This window comes from Equus asinus, chromosome 26 (assembly GCF_041296235.1).
Source record: "Equus asinus isolate D_3611 breed Donkey chromosome 26, EquAss-T2T_v2, whole genome shotgun sequence".
Taxonomy (NCBI): Eukaryota; Metazoa; Chordata; class Mammalia; order Perissodactyla; family Equidae; genus Equus; species Equus asinus.
In genome coordinates this window covers 20,459,006-20,477,248 of record NC_091815.1, presented here as the reverse complement: position 1 = coordinate 20,477,248, position 18,243 = coordinate 20,459,006, and the positions used below count along the sequence as shown (strand labels likewise).

Genomic DNA, 18,243 nt, shown 5'->3' with positions numbered 1-18,243 from the left:
CCATCGGAGCCCCCACAAGATCTGAGGATGCTCTGGGAAAGAGTGGGGCCCAGATGGAGGCAGAGGTGGGGGTCTCAGGCTGTGCTCACAGGGCCTGGGGCCACTGTCTCCATCCCACAGGGCCTTGTTTCCTGTGTTGGCCCAAGGTGGGTGTCTTTTCTTCTCACTGCCCATCTATGTCCATTTTTTCTGGCAACAGTACCACATTTCCCTTTGGGGAACCCCCCCAAAGTCATGTGGTCTTTGAGGGTCTCACCACCCCTCTCCACAAACTCCAGGCATCAGGTGCATGGTGATTTGATGAGACAGGAGCACATGACCCAAATCTGTCCAAGGAGAGCTAGGCCTGGGACTTCTTTTGCCGTAGCTATTGAGAAAGAAGCATTCCCTTTTCACTGGGGCTGCTAAATGGTCCATGGCGTATATGCCTAGGGTGTGGGGAAGGGGACATCTCTGTCTCTGGTTGTAGGAGAGGCTGCTTGGAAATGCAGCTGACACAGCGAAAAGTAGATTTGAAAGAGGAAATGAGGCACAGTCCTGATGAAAAATATTTGAGCAGCTGGATCCAGCAGTACCTGAAGCCGATATTCCAGGGCATTTCCAGTTAAGTGAACCAATTAAAACCTCTTCTCTTAAGCCAGTGGGAATCGAGGGATCCTGCCACCTGCCTGATTTGTGCCAGGCCCTAATTCTTCTCTTCCCTCCCCCCAAAATGTCCTCATTGCTGCTTACGTTTACAAATTCAGAGACCACATTAATCAAAACCATTTTTATTATTTAAAGAGCATCCTGTCATCAGGGGCACCGAGATGGGGATCCCCAGATGGTGGAAAAATATTTACATGGGGGTCAGGAGGGTGAGGCTCGGGTGGCCCCAGGGCTGAGTGGGCCCGCCACTATGGACAAGAGGACCCCGGAGGGAGGGTATCCTTGGGCCTGTGGGCTGGGCCCAAGAAGAATAATGTTCCATCCCAGGCCCGGGGTGGACCCCACCATGTGGGGCTGGAGCCACCTAGATCAATTCGGGCCCTGGAGGCACGCACAGCGAGGAGAAGCCACGGGTCAGAGCTGGGTCACCATGCCGCTGGCTTCGGAGTGAGTCTGGGGAAAGACAACTGGGGGCTTCCAAGGTCTGAGAGGCCTCCCCGGGCCCCGCAACTCCCCTCCACCAAGAAGCCCTCTGAAATCCATCTGCTCCCGGGGCGCCCTCTTCTAGGCCCGAGCGTCGGTTTCCAGAACGCCCCTGCCTGCCTTTCCCCAGGAGAGTCCCCGACACTGCCCCCGTCTGGCTCCCACCCGAGCCCAACTTTCACCTTGATGGCCTGGAAGATCCACTCTCGGAAGTCACTGACTTTGGTGTAGACGCCTGGCTTCTGGGCCAGGGCACAGCCGGTGCCCCAGCTCACGATGCCGCACAGCCGCCAACGTGGCGTCCGAGAGATGCTGTCCTCACACACGAAGGGGCCACCACTGTCGCCCTGGCGGGGGAGGGGAGGCCGAGACGGCTGGCCAGGAGGCCCTTGCGGACGGCCATGGGCCAAGACAGGGAGCCGGCCGCCCACTGCCTGGGTCTCCATCCCCGGGGCGGCAGGGCCGGGGCTGCCCCACACGGTCCCTCACCTGACAGGCGTCAATGCCACCCTCGGGGTAGCCGGCGCAGAACATCTTGGGCTTGATCTGGTTCCCGTAGAAGTCGGGGCCGTTGCAGACATCATTGCTGATTATGGGCACTCGGGCCTCCTGGAGCACCCCAGCCTGTTGGCCTGGGGGTGTGGGGGCAAGGCTGGCCGAAGCTGGGGAGCACGCACCCCCTCTCCCTCCCACACCCACCCTGGGCTCCTTGGTGTCCCCACGCCCCAGGGCCAAGAGGCATTCATTCCACCAGCCAGACTGCCCATCCCAGCCCGGCTCAGCGTCTCCCTCTGGTGGCGTCCCGGGGGGCAGGACTCACCGTAGTACTGCGTGTTGCCCCAGCCAGTCACCGTGCAGATCTTGCCATCCACCAGGGCCTGGCCGGCAGCCGGGAGGCACACGGGCTGGATGTATTCTGTGAGAGACACCACGCCGGTCCAGCCCCTGCCGGCGGCCCCAGGACAAACCTCTGTCCAGCTGCCCCCAGCGCCCCGGCTCTCCTTTCCTCTGCTCTTCGTAACAACCACAGCAGACGCTGCCGGCGACTGAGCTCACAGGTGCTCCCTGTGTCAGTTCCTCTCATCTCCATCAGCCCAGGGGGGCGGGCTACGATTAGCCCATTTTACATAGGGCGGAGATGAGGCCCAGTCACTTGTCCAAAGCCCCATAACAAGTCAATGGCAGAGTCAGAATCTGACCCTGGGTTGGCCCAGCTCACAAGCTTGAGTCCTTACCCATGGCTCACAGGGCCGCGCCCGCCTAGAGGTGCCTTAAGGAGAAATGGAAAGAGTCGCCCTATCTTGAGATACTTGACTTCCAGCTGCCAGAAACCGCCATCATAAATACACAGTCGACACCGACCACAGAGAGAAAGCACCTCTGAGACGTGCCACCCTTGTGCAGTGCACAACCCACACGAGGGATCCTGGCAGCCCTGCCTGCTGCCTGCTGCTGACTTTACTGCCTGAGCCTCAGGGCTCTCAGGTGCAAAATGGGAAGAAGAAGCGTCTCCCCCAGCGGCTGTCGTGGGAAACTGGTGAAGCTCTGAGCACCACGCCTGGCAGACAGGAAGTGCTCACATATCTGGTAATAATAGGAAACAACAATGGCCATGACCACTGACAGTAACAGAGTCTCACTGTGTGCTGGCGCCGCTCTAAACTCTTTGCTCAGATTCACCCTTTTGCTCATCTCACTAACTGTAGGAAGTCACTTAACAGATGAGGGAAACTGAGGCATGGAGAGGCAAAGTCGCACACCCAAGATCACACAGCTGGCAAGGACGTGAATCTGGCCCCAAAGCCTGTGGTGACCCCCTCGGCCCTGTGTCTCGGATCCAACCCTCCCACCCCACCCACCTGTGTTTCCATGGACTCTTCCTTATTCAATGTCTTTAACCCCCTCGCTCTTTTCGCTAAAGAAAAGGGTTTGTTTTGTTTTCAAGAAAAAGGTGTATGGCTCCCTTAAGCGGAAAACCAGTCTCACGGATCATTAAAAAGAAAATAACCATAAAAATAAGTATAATGCCAACCACAGGATGGTCCTGACTTCCCAGGTGGCACAGCCTGGGGTGACAGGCAGCTTCCAGCGCCAGGCGCGGGGGCTCACGTCTTTGCCACTTGCGGGAATTTGGGGCACATTGGCCTTCTCCGTGTTGGGACCTCTCCCTGTAGGGGAAAACAGGACTACAGGAGGGCCACCCCCCCAGGCTGCTGACGACCACGGAGCGCACGCGGGGGACCGCCGGGAACAGCACAGGCGCTGGTGCGCGCCACCTCACCACTGTGGGAATCACTTATTGTATGATTTCACCACCGTCACCATTCCGACTTGGTTATCATCATCATCACCACTATTTTGATTATTATTATGACACTGTGGCCTGCTTTTGACCCAAAAGTCGTGCGTTGGAGAAATGTTAAAGGCACATCGGCCCCCGAGTGAGTCTTTCTTGTGGAGAGTTCAGAGGGAGCCCCCCAGCTTCCTCAGATTCCTTCATAGGTTTAAAAATATTTTTCATTACTTTTTTTTTTTGAGGAAGATTAGCCCTGAGCTAACATCTGCTGCCAATCCTCCTCTTTTTGCTGAGGAAGACTGGCCCTGAGCTAACATCCGTGCCCATCTTCCTCTACTTTATATGTGGGACACCTGCCACAGCATGGCTTACCAAGCGGTGCCATGTCCGTACCCAGGATCTGAACCGGTGAACCCCAGGCCACCCAAGCGGAACATGAGAACTTAACTGCTGCACCACTTGGCTGGCCCCAAATTACCTTTTTTTTTGGTAACAGATTTTTTGAGATATAGTTCACATACCTACCATCCACCCACTTAAATTCTGCAAGTCCATGGTTTTTAGTGGGTTCACAGATAATAGCTAAGGAGCATGTCTGGCCATAGGAAGGGGTGATCACCACCACAGTCCTTTCTAGAACATTCTTGTCACCCCAAATAGAAACCCTGTATGCTTTCCTCTCACCTCCCAACCTCCCCATCACACCTGACCCCATGCCACCCAGCCCCTGGCAGCCACAGTCTACTTCCTGTCTCTACAGATTTGCTTACTCTGGACATTTCATATCCATGGAACCATCTAGATTGTGGCTTCTTTCACTCAGCACAGTGTTTTCAAGGGTCATCCATTGTGTATCACGAATCAGAATTCATTCCTTTTTAGGCCCAAATACTACTCTATCGTGTGGATCAACCACAGCGTGTTCATCGTGTGTCAGATGATGGACACCAGGCGGTTTCCGTCTCTGACTACCGGGATAAAGCTGCTGTGAACACTAGTATAAGTTTTTGTGTGGATACGTGTCTTCACTACTTTGGGCGCGCACCCCAGGACTGGAGTTTCTGGGTCCAGGGGGAGCTCCACGCTCACCTTGTTGAGGACCCGTCAGATGGTTTTCCGAAGCGGCTGCCCAGCTCACGCCCCGCAAGACCATCTTCTTTCTCCCCACGGCGTCTAAGCCCCCGGTGCCCTCCTCCGTCCTCCCAGCCTCTGGGGTCCCCAGGCCAAGACGCAGACTCACCTGTGAGGGGCAGGGAGCTGGAGAGGCGGACCAGGGCGATATCGTTGCTGTTCTCCTCGCTGCTGGGGTCTCGAAAGGGGAGGTAGGCCCCGTGGTAGACCACCGCCTGCATCCCCAGCTGCAGGCCGTGGGGCGAGGCCTGGGCCACGGCGCCTGCAAACACTCGCCAGCGGGACAGGACGCGGTTCCGCCTAGCAGGGGACAGGACGGGAGGGTGGCAGTCTGCCTGGGCGCAGCCTCCCGCACCTCGCCGCTCCGCCACCGCCCCCCTCAGCGCCGTGGGGGACACTCACTCAGGGAAGCAGTGGGCAGCTGTCAGCACCCAGTCTTTGGAGAGCAGGGACCCCCCACAGAGGTGCGCTCCGTCGTAGCGGAGACTGACTTGCCATGGCCACCGGCCCAGGCTGGTGTCCTGGCCTCCCACGATGCGGTCTACGGGCAGCTTCCTGTGGCCACAGTCTGTGGGAGGGGGCATCAGGGGCAGTGGGGGATGCCGGGACCCCCGGGGGTCTGTGAGGACACACCCCAATCTGGGAAGTGTGAGAGGACACGACCCTGGCCTGAGGGATCTGAGGGAACGTAGGCCCATCCTTGGGGACCTCTGGGGACAGGGCTCCGCCCTGGGGAGTCTGGGATGACACAGGCCCCTCCTTATAGGATCTAGAGGATATGGCCTGCCTGGGGGCATCTGATGGGATGTGGTCTTGCCCTGGGGAGTCTAAGGAGGAGGTTCTGAGTGTCGGGGCCTCACCTTGGCAGAGAGCAGTCAGGAAATGGCCTCTGGGACAGTCACTGCGAGGGAGACAGTGATGGAGATGCAGAGAAACAAAAAGTGGGACCAGTTAAGACGGATAAAGGGAAAACGAGGGCAGCAGGCAGGGTGCGGCTTGGCGGCCCGGGATATGCCCCCCCCCCCGGCTGCCCTCCTCACCACACGGAGATGACCTCGAGCAGCCTCCGGGCGTGGGGCAGCCTCCCCTCGTCCACGCAGAAGAAGCCCGACGTGCCGTTGGCGCCCGCCGTCCGCACGTCCAGCTCCGAGTGCTCCAGCGCCCTGGGCGGGGCAGGGGTCAGGCCTGTCCTCCCACCCCCCCTGCGCCCCCCCGGGGCACCCCGGTACCTGAGGAAGCCCATCTCCTCGCAGCTGAGGCCTGCCACCCTGGCGTTGGAGCGCGAGGAGCAGAGCAGCCGCCAGGTCCCTTCCGTCTCATCAAACACCGTGAGCCGTGCGTCCGCCGGGCTGACCTGCACTGCAGGACAACAGGACCGCAGCCGGGTCACCCACCCCAGCCCCTCCAGGTCAGCTCTCCAGCCTGGGGCTCTGGGCCTGAGTCCCTGCAGGCCGATTGGAGCACCCCATGTCCCCACATCTGTGATCGCACCTGCAAGGGCACGTGCGTGACTCAGTGGACCCTTGAATGGCAGCCCTGGGACTTTGGCTGGCCCCATGGGAGCCAGGGGACTTCCACTCGCCCCTGGGCTTCCTAAGCTGGTTGCTCATGTAAGTCTGGAACTTTGCTGGGACATTTGGGAAGAGGGAAACGGTTTTAACCCAGCTCCCAAGAGAATGGCGTGGGAGGCTGGATCTGCCAGGGCCCATCTTTGCCCCCGTGAGGGAAATATAAGCCAACATGGAGAAAAGCCAGGAGACTTCTGGTAACATTTTTAAAGCCCATTCGTGGAGTCAGGCTTGAAGAACCCCTAGAATCTGATTATGTAAGTTAATCACGTCCCATTTTGTTTAGCCAGTTTCTTTATTTTTTTTCCTTTTGTCTTTTGCAGCCTGAAGACCCTTGACTAATACATCAGATTGCCAAAATATTTAAATAGATATCCTATAATCTTTAAAAAAAAAACAAAAAAAGGAAAGAATGCTATGTTTTCCGCAGGACTTGTCAGAGCCTTGAATATAGGAGGAAAGTGCATGATAATTCTCCAAACAGAGGATGCAGTTTTCATTCATTCATTCATTCAACAAGCATTAAATAGACGCGTACTCCATGCCCAGTCCCACCCTGGTGTGGGGTGATGCTGGGGACACAAAGATGACCAAGACAGTCCTGGGCTATGCCCTCACCAAGCCAAAGTCTGAGAACTGGGGAAACAGACAACAATAACAAAGTCACCCAAGCAAACACAACATCCCAAACTGAGCAGGGGCGGGGCAGAGATGTACAGGAGGGCTGGCGAGAGCCTACGGGGGATCCCTCCTGCCTAGGGCTAGGCATGTGGAGAGCCAACCCTCCCCTCAGCTCCCCCTAGGCTGCTCCCCACACCTGGCCGGACGGACAGACAGACAAGCCTCGTTCACAGCTGGCCACGGCCCTTAGGTGTATTATTTCATTTACCAGACACTCTGTACACGCCCGGCTCTATCCTGGGCAATGAACGAGTCAGACAAACCCTCCGCCCTGTGGAGCTCGAGGGCCGACAGGTGAGACGGAGATTGACCAGGACAAAGCAAAGTATATGGCGTGTCACAAGAGAAGAAGGGGCCGGGAGAGAAATCAGGCTTGACGGGGGCAGCGACAGCCTCCCCGAGAAGGTGGTACCCAAACAAAGATCTGAAGGAGGTGAGAAAGAGAGTGGTGAAGACATGGGAGGGAGCATAGAACTAGGCCAAGAGAACCGCAGAGATCCCAAGGCTGGGGGCGGTGCTTGAGGAACAGCAAGGAGCCTGGAGCAGAGGCAGCCAGCGGACATGAGGCGGGAGACAGACCAGAACACGAGGACTTTGCTTTTACCCCGCGTGAGTGCAGCCAGGGGAGGCTCTGAGCCCGGAGGGCCCTGACCTGACTCAGGTTTGCAGGCGGCTCCTGGCTGCCGTGGGGAGCAGACTGCAGGGGACAGGGGTGGAGCAGGGAGACAGGGCGGGGGCTGCTGTGATGGTCCAGGAGGCAGAGGATGGAGGCCGGGCCAGGGTGGGGCAGTGGGGAGAAGAGATTAGATTCTGGATAGATGCTGTGGGTGGAGCCCACGGGGTTTGCTGAGAGACTGGATGTGCGTGTGAGGGAAAGAGAGGGGCCAAGGACAATCCGAGGTGTTTGACTGGAGCCACTAGAAGGACGGGCCTGACACTGACCAGGATAGGCAAGGCAGGGAGGGAGCGGGCTTGGGGAAAGGTCAGCTGTGAACTCCTGAGTCCTTTTCTCCTGAGCCTCCTGCATGGCTGGTGTTCCGAGAGCACATTCCAGAAAACTGCGTCTGCTGCAAACTCGCTTTTGCATCCTCTTAGCAAGGACCCGGCGAGGCCACACCCAAGCTGAGAGGTCTTCCTGCCGCCCTGCAGATCTGGACAAGGGGAGGCAAGGCTGCCAGGGAGAACCTGGCCTGCTGAGGACCTACTGTGTGCCGAGTGCCGTGCTGCATGCTCTCCCTGTCCCGCCATCAACCAAGACGGGGCCCACCACCCCGAGGCCACAGAGGTTATTCCATTTCCATATGGGGAAGCTGAAGCTTGGAGCAGTGGGGTGACTTGCCCAGCATCACCAAGGGAGTCAGAGGCAGCGAGAGAGGATCAGGCCCGAGTGACTCCAAACCCCAAGCTTTCAGCGTCGCCCTAGACAGCCTCTCAAGGCACGTTCCCTCCTGGGGGTTAAAAACACCAGCGCTATCATAAAACTCTGGCTGTGTTCCCTGGGGACGGCAGTGGGCTGGCCTCGACTATGTGTCGTATCTGGAGGGTCCTTCTTAGAATCCCACAGCCACCCTGGGGAGTGGAGGCCATCTCGACGCCCATCTTGCAGATGGGGAACCGAGCCTGGAGAGCGTTACTTGCCCAGGAGCATAGGGCTCAGAGCCCAGGTCCCCCGACCTGCACACGCCCTGCCCCTTCCCCGTCCCCAGCCTGAACACACCCACCCACGGCCCAGACTAAGAGCTTCCTGGCTGGCCTGTCGTAACTATGGCCTCCTGCTCCAGGGTGGGGCAGGGGATGCCTGGCACCTCTCCTGGGTGGTCCCTACCACTGCCTGAGTCCCAAGACCAAGACCCAGGTTTGAAATTCCACCTAGGGGTGGGCATGAATTCTCATTTTAAAACTACTTCTGGGGCCGGCCCGGTGGCGCAGTGGTTAAGTTCGCACGTCCCGCTTCGGCAGCCCGGGGTACACCGGTTTGGATCCCGGGTGCGGACATGGCACTGCTTGGCAAAAGCCATGCTGTGGTAGGCGTCCCACGTATAAAGGAGAGGAAGATGGGCATGGATGTTAGCTCAGGGCCAGCTTCCTCAGCAAAAAGAGGAGGGTTGGCAATAGTTAGCTCAGGGCTAATCTTCCTCAAAAGAAAAAAAAAATGACTTCTAAAGAAGGGCTCCAGAAATATGACTTCCAGAAAGTGTGAGGTCTTAGGAAAAAACGATCACTCTGTGGATGTATGTTGGGGGAGGTGGCAGGGGGAGGGGATGTCAAATGCCCCCTCCAATTACTTTTAAAGCCACATTCTGTGCCATTGCTCCTCGCTTTTAAACTCTTTATTCTTGTTTGCATTATTTTAAGCAATGCAAGAAGAGTGCTCTGGGTCACCTTGTTTGCTTACCAAATCATCTGATATATTTAGAGGTGTGAAAATCCCCGAGAAATGAGGTGGGGATATAGTTTTGTGGTTGCTGTTGTTTGTTTTGTAATTTCCCAACGTTTTGGAAAAACCCACGTGTAACTGAGGGGAAGGGCGCCGGGGTCGGCGAGAGCTAGTGGGAATCGTGGGTTCGTTACTGTCCCACTGGAGGCTGGGGACAAGTTACGTCATGCCCGGATTTGTCTTCCTGCTTCTTCCTTAAGCACAGAGTCCTGAGCACTTACTACGCCACAGACACTGTCTGGGGCAGTGCCCCTGGGAAATTCACGCATCAGGGAGAGACAGATGCAGTCAGAGTAGAGTGGAGCTTCCCCGAGTTGGGGAAGCGGTAGGGGTTCAGGGACGCCAGCGACAGGGTGTGGGAGGGAGCACCGAGTCTGGGGAACAGGAAGGCCTTGCTCAGGAAAGTTAGAGCCCGAAGGGTGAGACACGAAAGTCAAGGTTTCAGGATCTGGCTGAGGGCATCTCCTCCAAGTCCCACCCAGCTTCAGAAGAGGATGCTGCAACTCGGAGGGCAGGACAGGCCTCAGGCTCAGCAAGGACGTGCAGAACCGCATCCTGCCTGGGGCGGGAGTGCCAACAGGCAAGAGCAAAGGCTGCGAGCCAGGAGGGTCCCTCAGGGCATGAGAGGGCCCATGAGCTGGAGCCTGGAGGGCGCCGGGAGCCAGCATGAGGTGGGCGCAGAGGGGGGCCCACAGCCTGGGAGCCGCGGAGCCCACCAGGGGCTGCAACTTCAGCCCAGAGGCAGTGGGGAGCCCCGGGGTGGCTGCCGGCAGGCGTGAGCCCTCTGCCCCGCCACTTACTCCACACGTGGTCTCAGGCAAGTCAGCTCCCTCCACTGGGCTCAGCTTCCTGCAGCTGCAAAGTGGGGTGATGACAACAGCCCCAGCTTCCCAGGGCCACTGCGCAAAGGCTACGGACAGGGCCTGGCACACGTTAGCCATCACTATGGCAACTCTCTTGACTTTTTCTTGAGAAACAACAGTGTGGCAGCTCTACACAAGGGCTGGATCCGTGCCGCTGGGTTCAGATCCCAGACCTGTCACGCATGGCTCTGTGACCTGCGGTCAGTCCCTTGGCCTGTGGCGCCTCAGTGTTCCCCTCCTGAAATGGGCTGGTGGGAGGACTGAATGAACTGATGTGCCCGGCACGTGGAAACGCTCTCTCAGTGCGCCCACGAGGGCTGACACTGAGGGCAGCTTTCCTCGTCCACACTTCCCTTTCTTCTAAGGTGAGCCCAATCCTTTACGGAATTGATGAGGCTTGTGGGAGTGCAAAATCCATTCCATCACCCAAGTTCCCCTTTCCTCCTGCTGCCCCGGGCCGCAGAACGGCAGCTGGGAGCTTGAATTTGGGAAGATTCATTCATTCATTCCACAGTTCGTTTCTGCACCTTTTTACTAGTGTGGTCACTCATTCCACCTGCCTGCAGACACATCCCCACCAGGCAAGGCTAAGAGCTGCTCCCAGCCCCAGCGTTTCCCAGCTGCCTGTTCTCACTTTCCACATCTGTAAATGGGGGTAATAATAGCAGCTACCCCCCCAGGAGAGCTAGAAGTTTCGCCGAGTTCACACAGCACCTCTCAAACCTGTTTGACCACGCCCCACAGTAAGTAACACATTTTTACATTATCACGTAGCCCTGAACTTCTGTTCTCTGGGGCAAACCATCACATTGCTCTGAGCCTCAGTTTCCCCATGTGTAAAATGGAGAGAATAAGACTGCCACCCTCATCAAACAGAAGCAAAGCTTAACAAAGCTTTTACTCACAGAGCGAGAGGCACTCTGACATTTTCTAATCTATTTCATACTTTTAAAAATGTGGTTTTCAACTCCCTAATTTCATGACGCAATAACGGGGAACACGCATAGAGTGTGAAAAACACCAGGTGAGACAAGTGAAGAGCTTAGAACAACGCCTGGGCCAGAGCGGGCAGCTGGATGCAAGCGCGTGCGCTATTACCAGCATGTCTGTATCTGTTCATCGCTTCAAAGGATCCTGCCCCAAGCAGCGCCCCCAGGCACAGTCGCCTCCAGGACGCCCCAGACAGCCCCAGCCGGCCTTGCTCACCTGGATACAGCGGCTCCTGATCACTCCTGAGCAGAAGGGTCACTGCAGAGAAGGCAGAGGTGAGGGCGGGCAGGCCGGGGGGCAGCAGGGGCCCCAGGAGGCCAGATGGGCAGGGGGCCACGCTCACCAATGGCCCAGGACGCCGCCCCGATGCCTGTCAGGAGCAGTAGGGTCCCCGCAGTGAAAGCTGCCACCTTGGGTCCGGAGCAGCATGGGACAGTCCGGCCACCTGCAACAGACAGCATGCTGGGTCCCACCAGGCCTATTCTCTCCGCAGCAGGGTCTCGGCACGAGGCCAGCTCTGCCCTGCCCCCCAGGCTTGACTAGGCAAAAGCCTAAGCCTGCCATGGCCTGGGCCCAGTTTCCTTCCCTGCAGTGTGGACGACCAGGTGTCCAGCTCCCTAAGGGTTCCAGCTGGGAAGGGGTGTGGCCGGGACGGCTGCCACCCTCCCTGCCTGCACTTACGGGATCTTTCCTCCCCAGTGATACCACGCTTCTGTATCTCTCTCATCACACTATGCCATCTTTTCTTGGACCTCTCACTTCTGCCCACTTTCCCAGGGCTTCTCCAAGCCTCTTGGGGGCTATGACCCCTGACCTTCGCCCTCTTGGCAGCTCTCTTCCCTGCTGTTCAGCATTTCCTCACTGCCTCACTTCTCCCTGCTGTTCCAGACCCTCTGTCCCCGGGGAACCTCCAAACCAGACTTCTCCCACAGGACCCCGCTCCAAGGTCAAATCTGCCTCTGGAGGTTGGGGGCCTAAGTGTGGAATTTGTGAGCCTCACTTAAAAATACTGGCCTTACCTTTTGTTGGGTGGGGCCTTGGGCAGGTGGCATCGCCTCTCTGAGCCTCAGCTTCCTCATCTACTTAATGGGCATCCACCTAGCACTCATCCCTAAATGCAATACTTTAAAGTTCTTTTAAATAATAAAAATCATCATCCTCATCATCACCAAGCTCTGCTCAGAGGCTCGCGCTGTGTCTACGCCGCCCTGATGCATTAATACATTCAGCTCCTGTCTCAGTTATGAGTCTTATTTTTCAGACGGGGGAAACTGAGGCACAGAGAATGGAGTCGCATGCCCAGGGCAACTTAGCCAGGAAGAGGCAGGGCTGAGCGCAGGAGCCCGGGGCCCAGGTGCATAACCACAGAGCCGCCCTACCCCTCTCTGTGCTGTAGGCCGGGCACACAGCAGGTTCGAGATAATGCTTGCAAAATCATTAGAGCTGTGTGGTCCTGGGCAAGGGCCTTCCTCTCTCTGGGCCGCAGTTTTCTCATGGGTAAAGTGGAGCTTTATTCATTCACGGTCTTACGGCGCATCTGCTGTGCACCTGGCTCCATTCCAGGCTCCGGGGACACACCCCAAACAAGATGGATGAGCTGCGGTTCTCACAGGTCTCAGGTGTGTAAGGCAAGGTAGGGATGTAGATAAGGAAATGAGTAAATGAACTTGGTAACTTCCAGATTGTGGCAAAGTCTATGAAAATAACGCAGGTCGGGGCCGGGGTGGCATCCGCATGGGGCTCAGGGAGAGCCTCCCAAGAAGTGACTTCTGAGCTGGGGCCTGAAGGGCGAGGCCAGCCATGCAAAGACCATGGGCAGAGGGGGCAGCACAGGCAAGGAGGGAGGCCAGAACGAGCACAGGTTGTCAGAGGGCGAGCGAAGCCGTTGACGTGGCCAGAACAGCGTAAGCTTGGGGAAGGCCAGGGGGGCCAAGGCTGGGCCGGCTGGGGAGGCCTGGGCCCAAGGAGAAGAGGGATTTCATTCCCAGCTCAACGGGGCCCCTGGGGAGTAAAAGCCAACCCGTTCTCTGGGGATTGTCCAGGGCCCAAAGAGATAAGGCTGCTCAAAGCCTCAGCGGGCCTGGTACGCGCTCCACTGCCCTTGGCATCTGCAGGGCCCCCCAGGGCTGCAGGAGCTCCCAGCTCTCCCCTCTGTGTCGTGGGAGGACAGCTGGTGGTCACAGGCCAGCCAGCACCCGGAATGGAGTGGGAGTGGCCCAGGAGCCTCCTGGATGGCCAGTGTCTGGGTGTCTCAAGGACTTGAGAGCCCCGCAGCTCCCGTCAAGGCACTAGAGAGCAGTCCATCCCCCCAGAGAGGCCCCAGGGAGCCGGACCAGCCCAGCCCCCCTTGGCTGACCCTCCATCACAAGAAAAGGCCGGCAGTCCCACCCCAGCTCCGCCCCAGCCACCTTCCAGGTCAGTGGGAGGTCTGGCTCCCCTCGGCTGCTCAGCCCAGCCTGGAGGCTCTGGTGCGTCTGCTGGGGCGGGAGGCATCACCACCCGTCTCCCAGGGCAGAGGAAGAACTGCCTTCCATGCCCTCTGGTTCAGGGGACCCCAAAGCCAGTGCCTCTGGTGAGACAGGAGGCGCCCTCACTCTGAGAGGGACAGCATCCTCGCCGTGAGTCCTCAGGAGCGAGAGGCCTCTGTGCTCAGCAAGCCAGCGCCCCGACTTCTCCTCGAGACCCCGCTCCTCCAGGGGCCACCCATCTCTTCCCACACGACAGGTCTGCTGCCCCCACCGATCGGCTGCCAACACCCCCCAAGGGACGTCTTCGGCTCCTGTCTCTAAAACTGCCCTCGGTTGATAGCTCCGTGTCTCGGTCCTCATCGCACGACTCCAGCTCCCTGAAGGAAAGGCTCTCCTCGTTTGACTTCTGGGATACCACCTGCACCTGATGTCCCTTCCCCGTCTCCTGAGCCTCCACCCACTGCCTGAAATCTGGAGTTCACAGGGCGGGCCATGGCCCCCGCCCTCCAGGCCTCCTCCCACCCAAGTCTGTCTCACCCACCTCCACAGCCTCAGTTTCCCTTTTCTGTCTCCAGCCCTGGTCCTGGCCCCTTAGTCCCGGATCAGGGGTCCGGCAGCCTCTTAGATGCCTCCCCCTGGAATCCCCTAGGTCCTTCACGCCCCCCAGGTCCCATCTGGTCTCAATGTCTCCCCAGGTGCTAGGTTCAGTCTCAGAGGCCCCCATCCTCAGCACCGTCCCTCATGTGCAGGATGCCTCCCTCCCCCACAGCTTGCCAGCTCCACGGCCTGCAGGCCTCGCCAGTGCCTCCTGTCCCCTGTGCTTCCCTGCCCCCAGCCCCATCCACCCCTGGGCTCAGTCCTCCCTGCGGTCCAGCATCTCCACGGATGCCTGGGGGATCCTCCTAAACACCAAATCCAACCTGTCCCTTCTTTACCCAGAATCCCCTGTGAGCCCCCAGAGTCCCCAGGACAGTCTAAGGATACAAGCATGGCTGTTAGCGATTCGGGGGCTGAACATGCTTCCCCAAAGTCATTACCAGACCCCCCGAGAGAGTTTCCAAAAAGCAGCCAAACCACAGAACCCATAAAACACAGACACACATTAGAGGAAGAAACACAGCGTGACCTCCAGCACCCTCTTGTGGAGACACCCAGCACTGCAGGGCCTGGCCAACCTCTCGGCCATCCCAGCAGACCAGGTCCAGCCTGCACACCTCTCATCTCCCAGCTCCATTTCCAGCTTCACCTCCAGACACACCCAGAGTGCCTCTGCGCCCCTGCACACTGGCAGTGCATCACCCCCCACCCTCCCACCTCAGCCACGCTCTTCCCTCCACCCGGCACGCCCTCCCTAGCCCATGCCCATCCTGAGTATCAACTCAGATAGAACTTCCTCCAGTCCCAGGGCCCCCGCCTGGCCTAGGGCAGACTCCCCCAGCACAACACTGACTCAAACCAGCAGCCGCCGCAGCAGCAACAGCTCCTAGAATCCTAGCAGGCCGACTCAGCCTGTCCCACCTCTCCTGCGGTTTCCTGAAATCCTTGCAACTGTTGATGATGAAGGCATTGTTATCATCATCCCAGTTTACAGAGGAGGGAAGGAGGCCCAGACAGGTGCAGCCACCTACCCCGGGTCACCATCAAGTAAGCATCTGTCCGGGTTGGACCACCCCCCCCCCACCCCCCGAGACTGGGCCGAGCTGCCTGGGGATGCACTGGCGCCCACTCTGCCTCGGTTCTCTCTGTGCCCAGACTGCCTCTGGCCATCCTCTGGGCCTGCTCGGCTTCTCCTCCCTCATTCATTCACCCACAGCCCTCAGCCCTGGTGACTCCCTTCGGTCGGCTCGAGGAAGAAGTCATCCCGACGGTGCAGGGCCCGGCCAGCCACCTGCTGAGCAAGGGCACAGTGGCTCCTCCCGAGCCCGCGGGAGCCTGGGTTCGCTCAGCCACAGCTGAGTGGCTTGAGGGCTGATTTGGTAACTGCTGAGATCCCAGGAGGCCAGCGGTCCACGCTGGTCATTTCAGCTCACACGCTCAGCGCCTCCTGCCTACGTGGCATTTAAATCCTCACGCCACCCCACAAGGTGCACCAGGACCATCTCCATTTTACAGATGAAGAAACTGAGGCCCAGAGAGGGGAGCTGCTTGCCCAGGGCCTCACAGCTAGAAAGTGCTACAGCCTGGGAACGAACCCAGCTAGCCTGGTTCCAGGAAGAAGAGAGGGAGGCAGCCCCAGCTGGGGAGGGAGGAAGGAAAGGCCACCTCTCAGTGGGCCCCTCCAGCTGGCTCCCAGGTGTGGGAGAGGCTGGGAGGGAGCCAGGCTGCCTGGAGCCCCCAGCACAGCCGCCAGGAGTCCTGAGTGCCAGCCCCTCGGCCGGCGCTTCCCCGTCCTGCTGGGTGGTTTCTCTGCCGTCTCTCCCTCTCCATCTACCCTGGCCAGGTCCAAAGTCCTCCCTCTGCTCTTCTGCCCACAATGCGAGGAAGCAGGAGGAATGCCTGGAGTCGCTGGGGGTCTTGGGTCCCTGGGACCCCCAGGCAGCCAACCCGTCATGACGGCTCTGGACCTTGGCATGTGTCCTACGTGCTAAGCCCCATGTTGGTGCCTTGTGTATGTCCTACACTCCCAACAACCTCACGTGGGTAGGTAGGTAGCATTAGGTTCCACGCTTGACTCAGGGGGAATCAAAGCCCAGAGAAGTAACGTCCCTTGCACAAGGTCACACAGCAAAAGAGCGGCAGATGCCGATTCAAACACAGGCCCGTGCATTCGACTCCCGACTCTGCATCCTTAACCATGATAGCTAGTCTCCCCACCTTGGCCCTACACAGATGACAGGCCCAGGGTTAGCTGAGAACTCACTGGGGGGCGAGGGGAAACTGAGGCAAGGAGCCAGGAAAGTCATAAGGGGCAGCAGGGAGGCAGGTGGTGGCGCAGCCCCGCAGATTTGGTTAATAGTTAACAGGTGGGGGCGGCTTCAGAAGGGGGTGGGGAGGGGCCCAGGAGGGCTGTGAGAGAGAGGGGGCTCCAAGGGGGTGGAGGGTGGGGAAGAGAGCATGGAGGGAGGGGTGCAGGCAGAGCCAAAGTTGGGGATCAGGGAAGGGGGACTCACCCTCCTTCTCCGCCATGTCACGGCCTCTTGTTAATGATTCCCCGGCTGACCTCCTGGGCCGGGGCGGGCCCTGTGGGGAGACGAACGGGGAGGCAGGGCCCGGGGGGGCCAGCCCAGCCCGGGTGCCCCCAGTCCCAGGCGCCCATCCAGGGAGGCTGCAGGGACTGGGCCCCAGCCAGCGCACGCCATGATCACGGACGCAGATTGGGCTGGGTTCAAGGATGGGGTCAGTGTCTGACCAGCGGCCAGGAGACACCTGGATTTGCAGGACTGGGGCGCCCGTGCTTGGGCCTGGGGGAGGCAGGGACTGAGGGTCTGAACTCCTGGGTTCGAGGGAAGAGAGAGCCGGGGGCCTGGATTTCTGGGTCCTGGGGAGAAGGGGCTGGGGGCTGGACTCCTGGGTCTGAGGGCGGAGGAGACTGGGGCCCAATCTCTGAGTCTGAAGAAGGGCCACAGCTCCAAGGTCCCTGGAGAGAAGTCAGAGACTCCACTCTTGAGGTCCCCCAGGGCCCCTTGATTGGGAGGTGGGCTCTAGGTTGGGTGGGAGTGAGGGGACCCACATCCTGGGGACTGTAATTGAGGGCCCTGGTCCTTACCCTGGGGTCCGGCAGGTGGGGGCGGAGCTGAGAGGTGGTGCCGCCTTGGGGTCAGTCTCCAGGCCTGGGCAGGAGCATGGTGGCCCCGCAGCGGCGGCCGGAGCGGCGTGGGGCCTGCTAGGCCTGGCTGCCTCACCTGAGGAGGAGGAGGCTGGGCCAGAGGCGGGGAAGGGGCGGGCAGGGGCCGGGCGAAGGGATTGGCAGCATCGCAGGCCACCTGGCTGGAGGGGTAGGGTTTGCAGGGGCTGGACTGGGCCGGCCCAGCAACCTGCCTCGCCTCTGGCTGGAGGGGGCCCAGGTGAGGCCGTGTGAGGGGAGGAGGGAGCAGGGGCAGGGGTTCCAGGAGACAGAACAGGCTGCGTGTAAGGACTGAAGGATGGGACCTCAGGGAGGGCCCCAGCTGCCCCTGCCACCTCTCCTGCCCCCTGCCTAGCCCCTACCCTGCCCCAGTGCAGGCCGAACTCTGTCCTTGTCCACACTACCCCTCCCGGCACCCCTGCCCAGCCCCAGGCCCACCACTGCCCCTGCCCTTTCCTGCACCCCTGTCCAGCTCCTGAACGAGGCAGCCCTGCCCTGCCTAATTGCGGGCCCTTCCTGCCCCAACTCTGCCCCCTCCCATGGCCCCGGCCCTGAGCCCTCTCCCCCACCCCTCCCCCAGCTGCCTTCCTACAAGTCACGGGGGCTGGTTTGCTTTGGCAGCCTCTCTGCCGCCTGCAGCAATGACCTCTGGAGCCGGGAAGTCCCGGACAGACGGGGGATGGGGGGCCTGGCCCGGAAAAGGCAGCACTGAGCGCTAAGGCCCAGGCCAAGAGGCCGGAAGTGTCCGGAGGCAGACCCACACTGTCCCACCGGCAGCCAAGAGTGACGCACGTCAGGCCCCAGGACCAGACAGATGCCCAGACACTGGGGTCACCAGCAGACACCTGCCCGTGGACAGCCAAGCACCCAGAGTCAGAGCACAGCTGCTCCCCA

General features: G+C 59.4%; 1 protein-coding gene across 2 annotated transcripts; it reads right to left on the bottom strand.

Annotated features, from left to right (window-relative positions):
- Positions 1 to 754: 754 nt before the first annotated feature.
- HPN (hepsin) lies at positions 755 to 17,724 on the bottom strand. 2 transcript variants are annotated; one of them, XM_070498394.1, is made up of 13 exons: positions 17,272 to 17,724; positions 16,676 to 16,884; positions 11,441 to 11,542; positions 11,314 to 11,355; positions 5,788 to 5,917; positions 5,599 to 5,721; positions 5,419 to 5,459; positions 4,961 to 5,126; positions 4,668 to 4,858; positions 1,952 to 2,047; positions 1,621 to 1,763; positions 1,314 to 1,478; positions 755 to 1,101 (listed from the first exon to the last, which is right to left on the bottom strand). In XM_070498394.1, exons 2-13 carry the CDS (start codon positions 16,689 to 16,691, stop codon positions 1,063 to 1,065), a joined length of 1,254 nt encoding a protein of 417 aa, XP_070354495.1. In that variant the 5' UTR covers positions 16,692 to 16,884; positions 17,272 to 17,724; the 3' UTR covers positions 755 to 1,062. The 2 variants fall into 2 exon arrangements, with proteins under 2 accessions (XP_070354495.1, XP_014693689.1); XM_014838203.3 differs by having other exon boundaries at positions 16,676 to 16,745; positions 17,272 to 17,418.
- Positions 17,725 to 18,243: the final 519 nt, after the last annotated feature.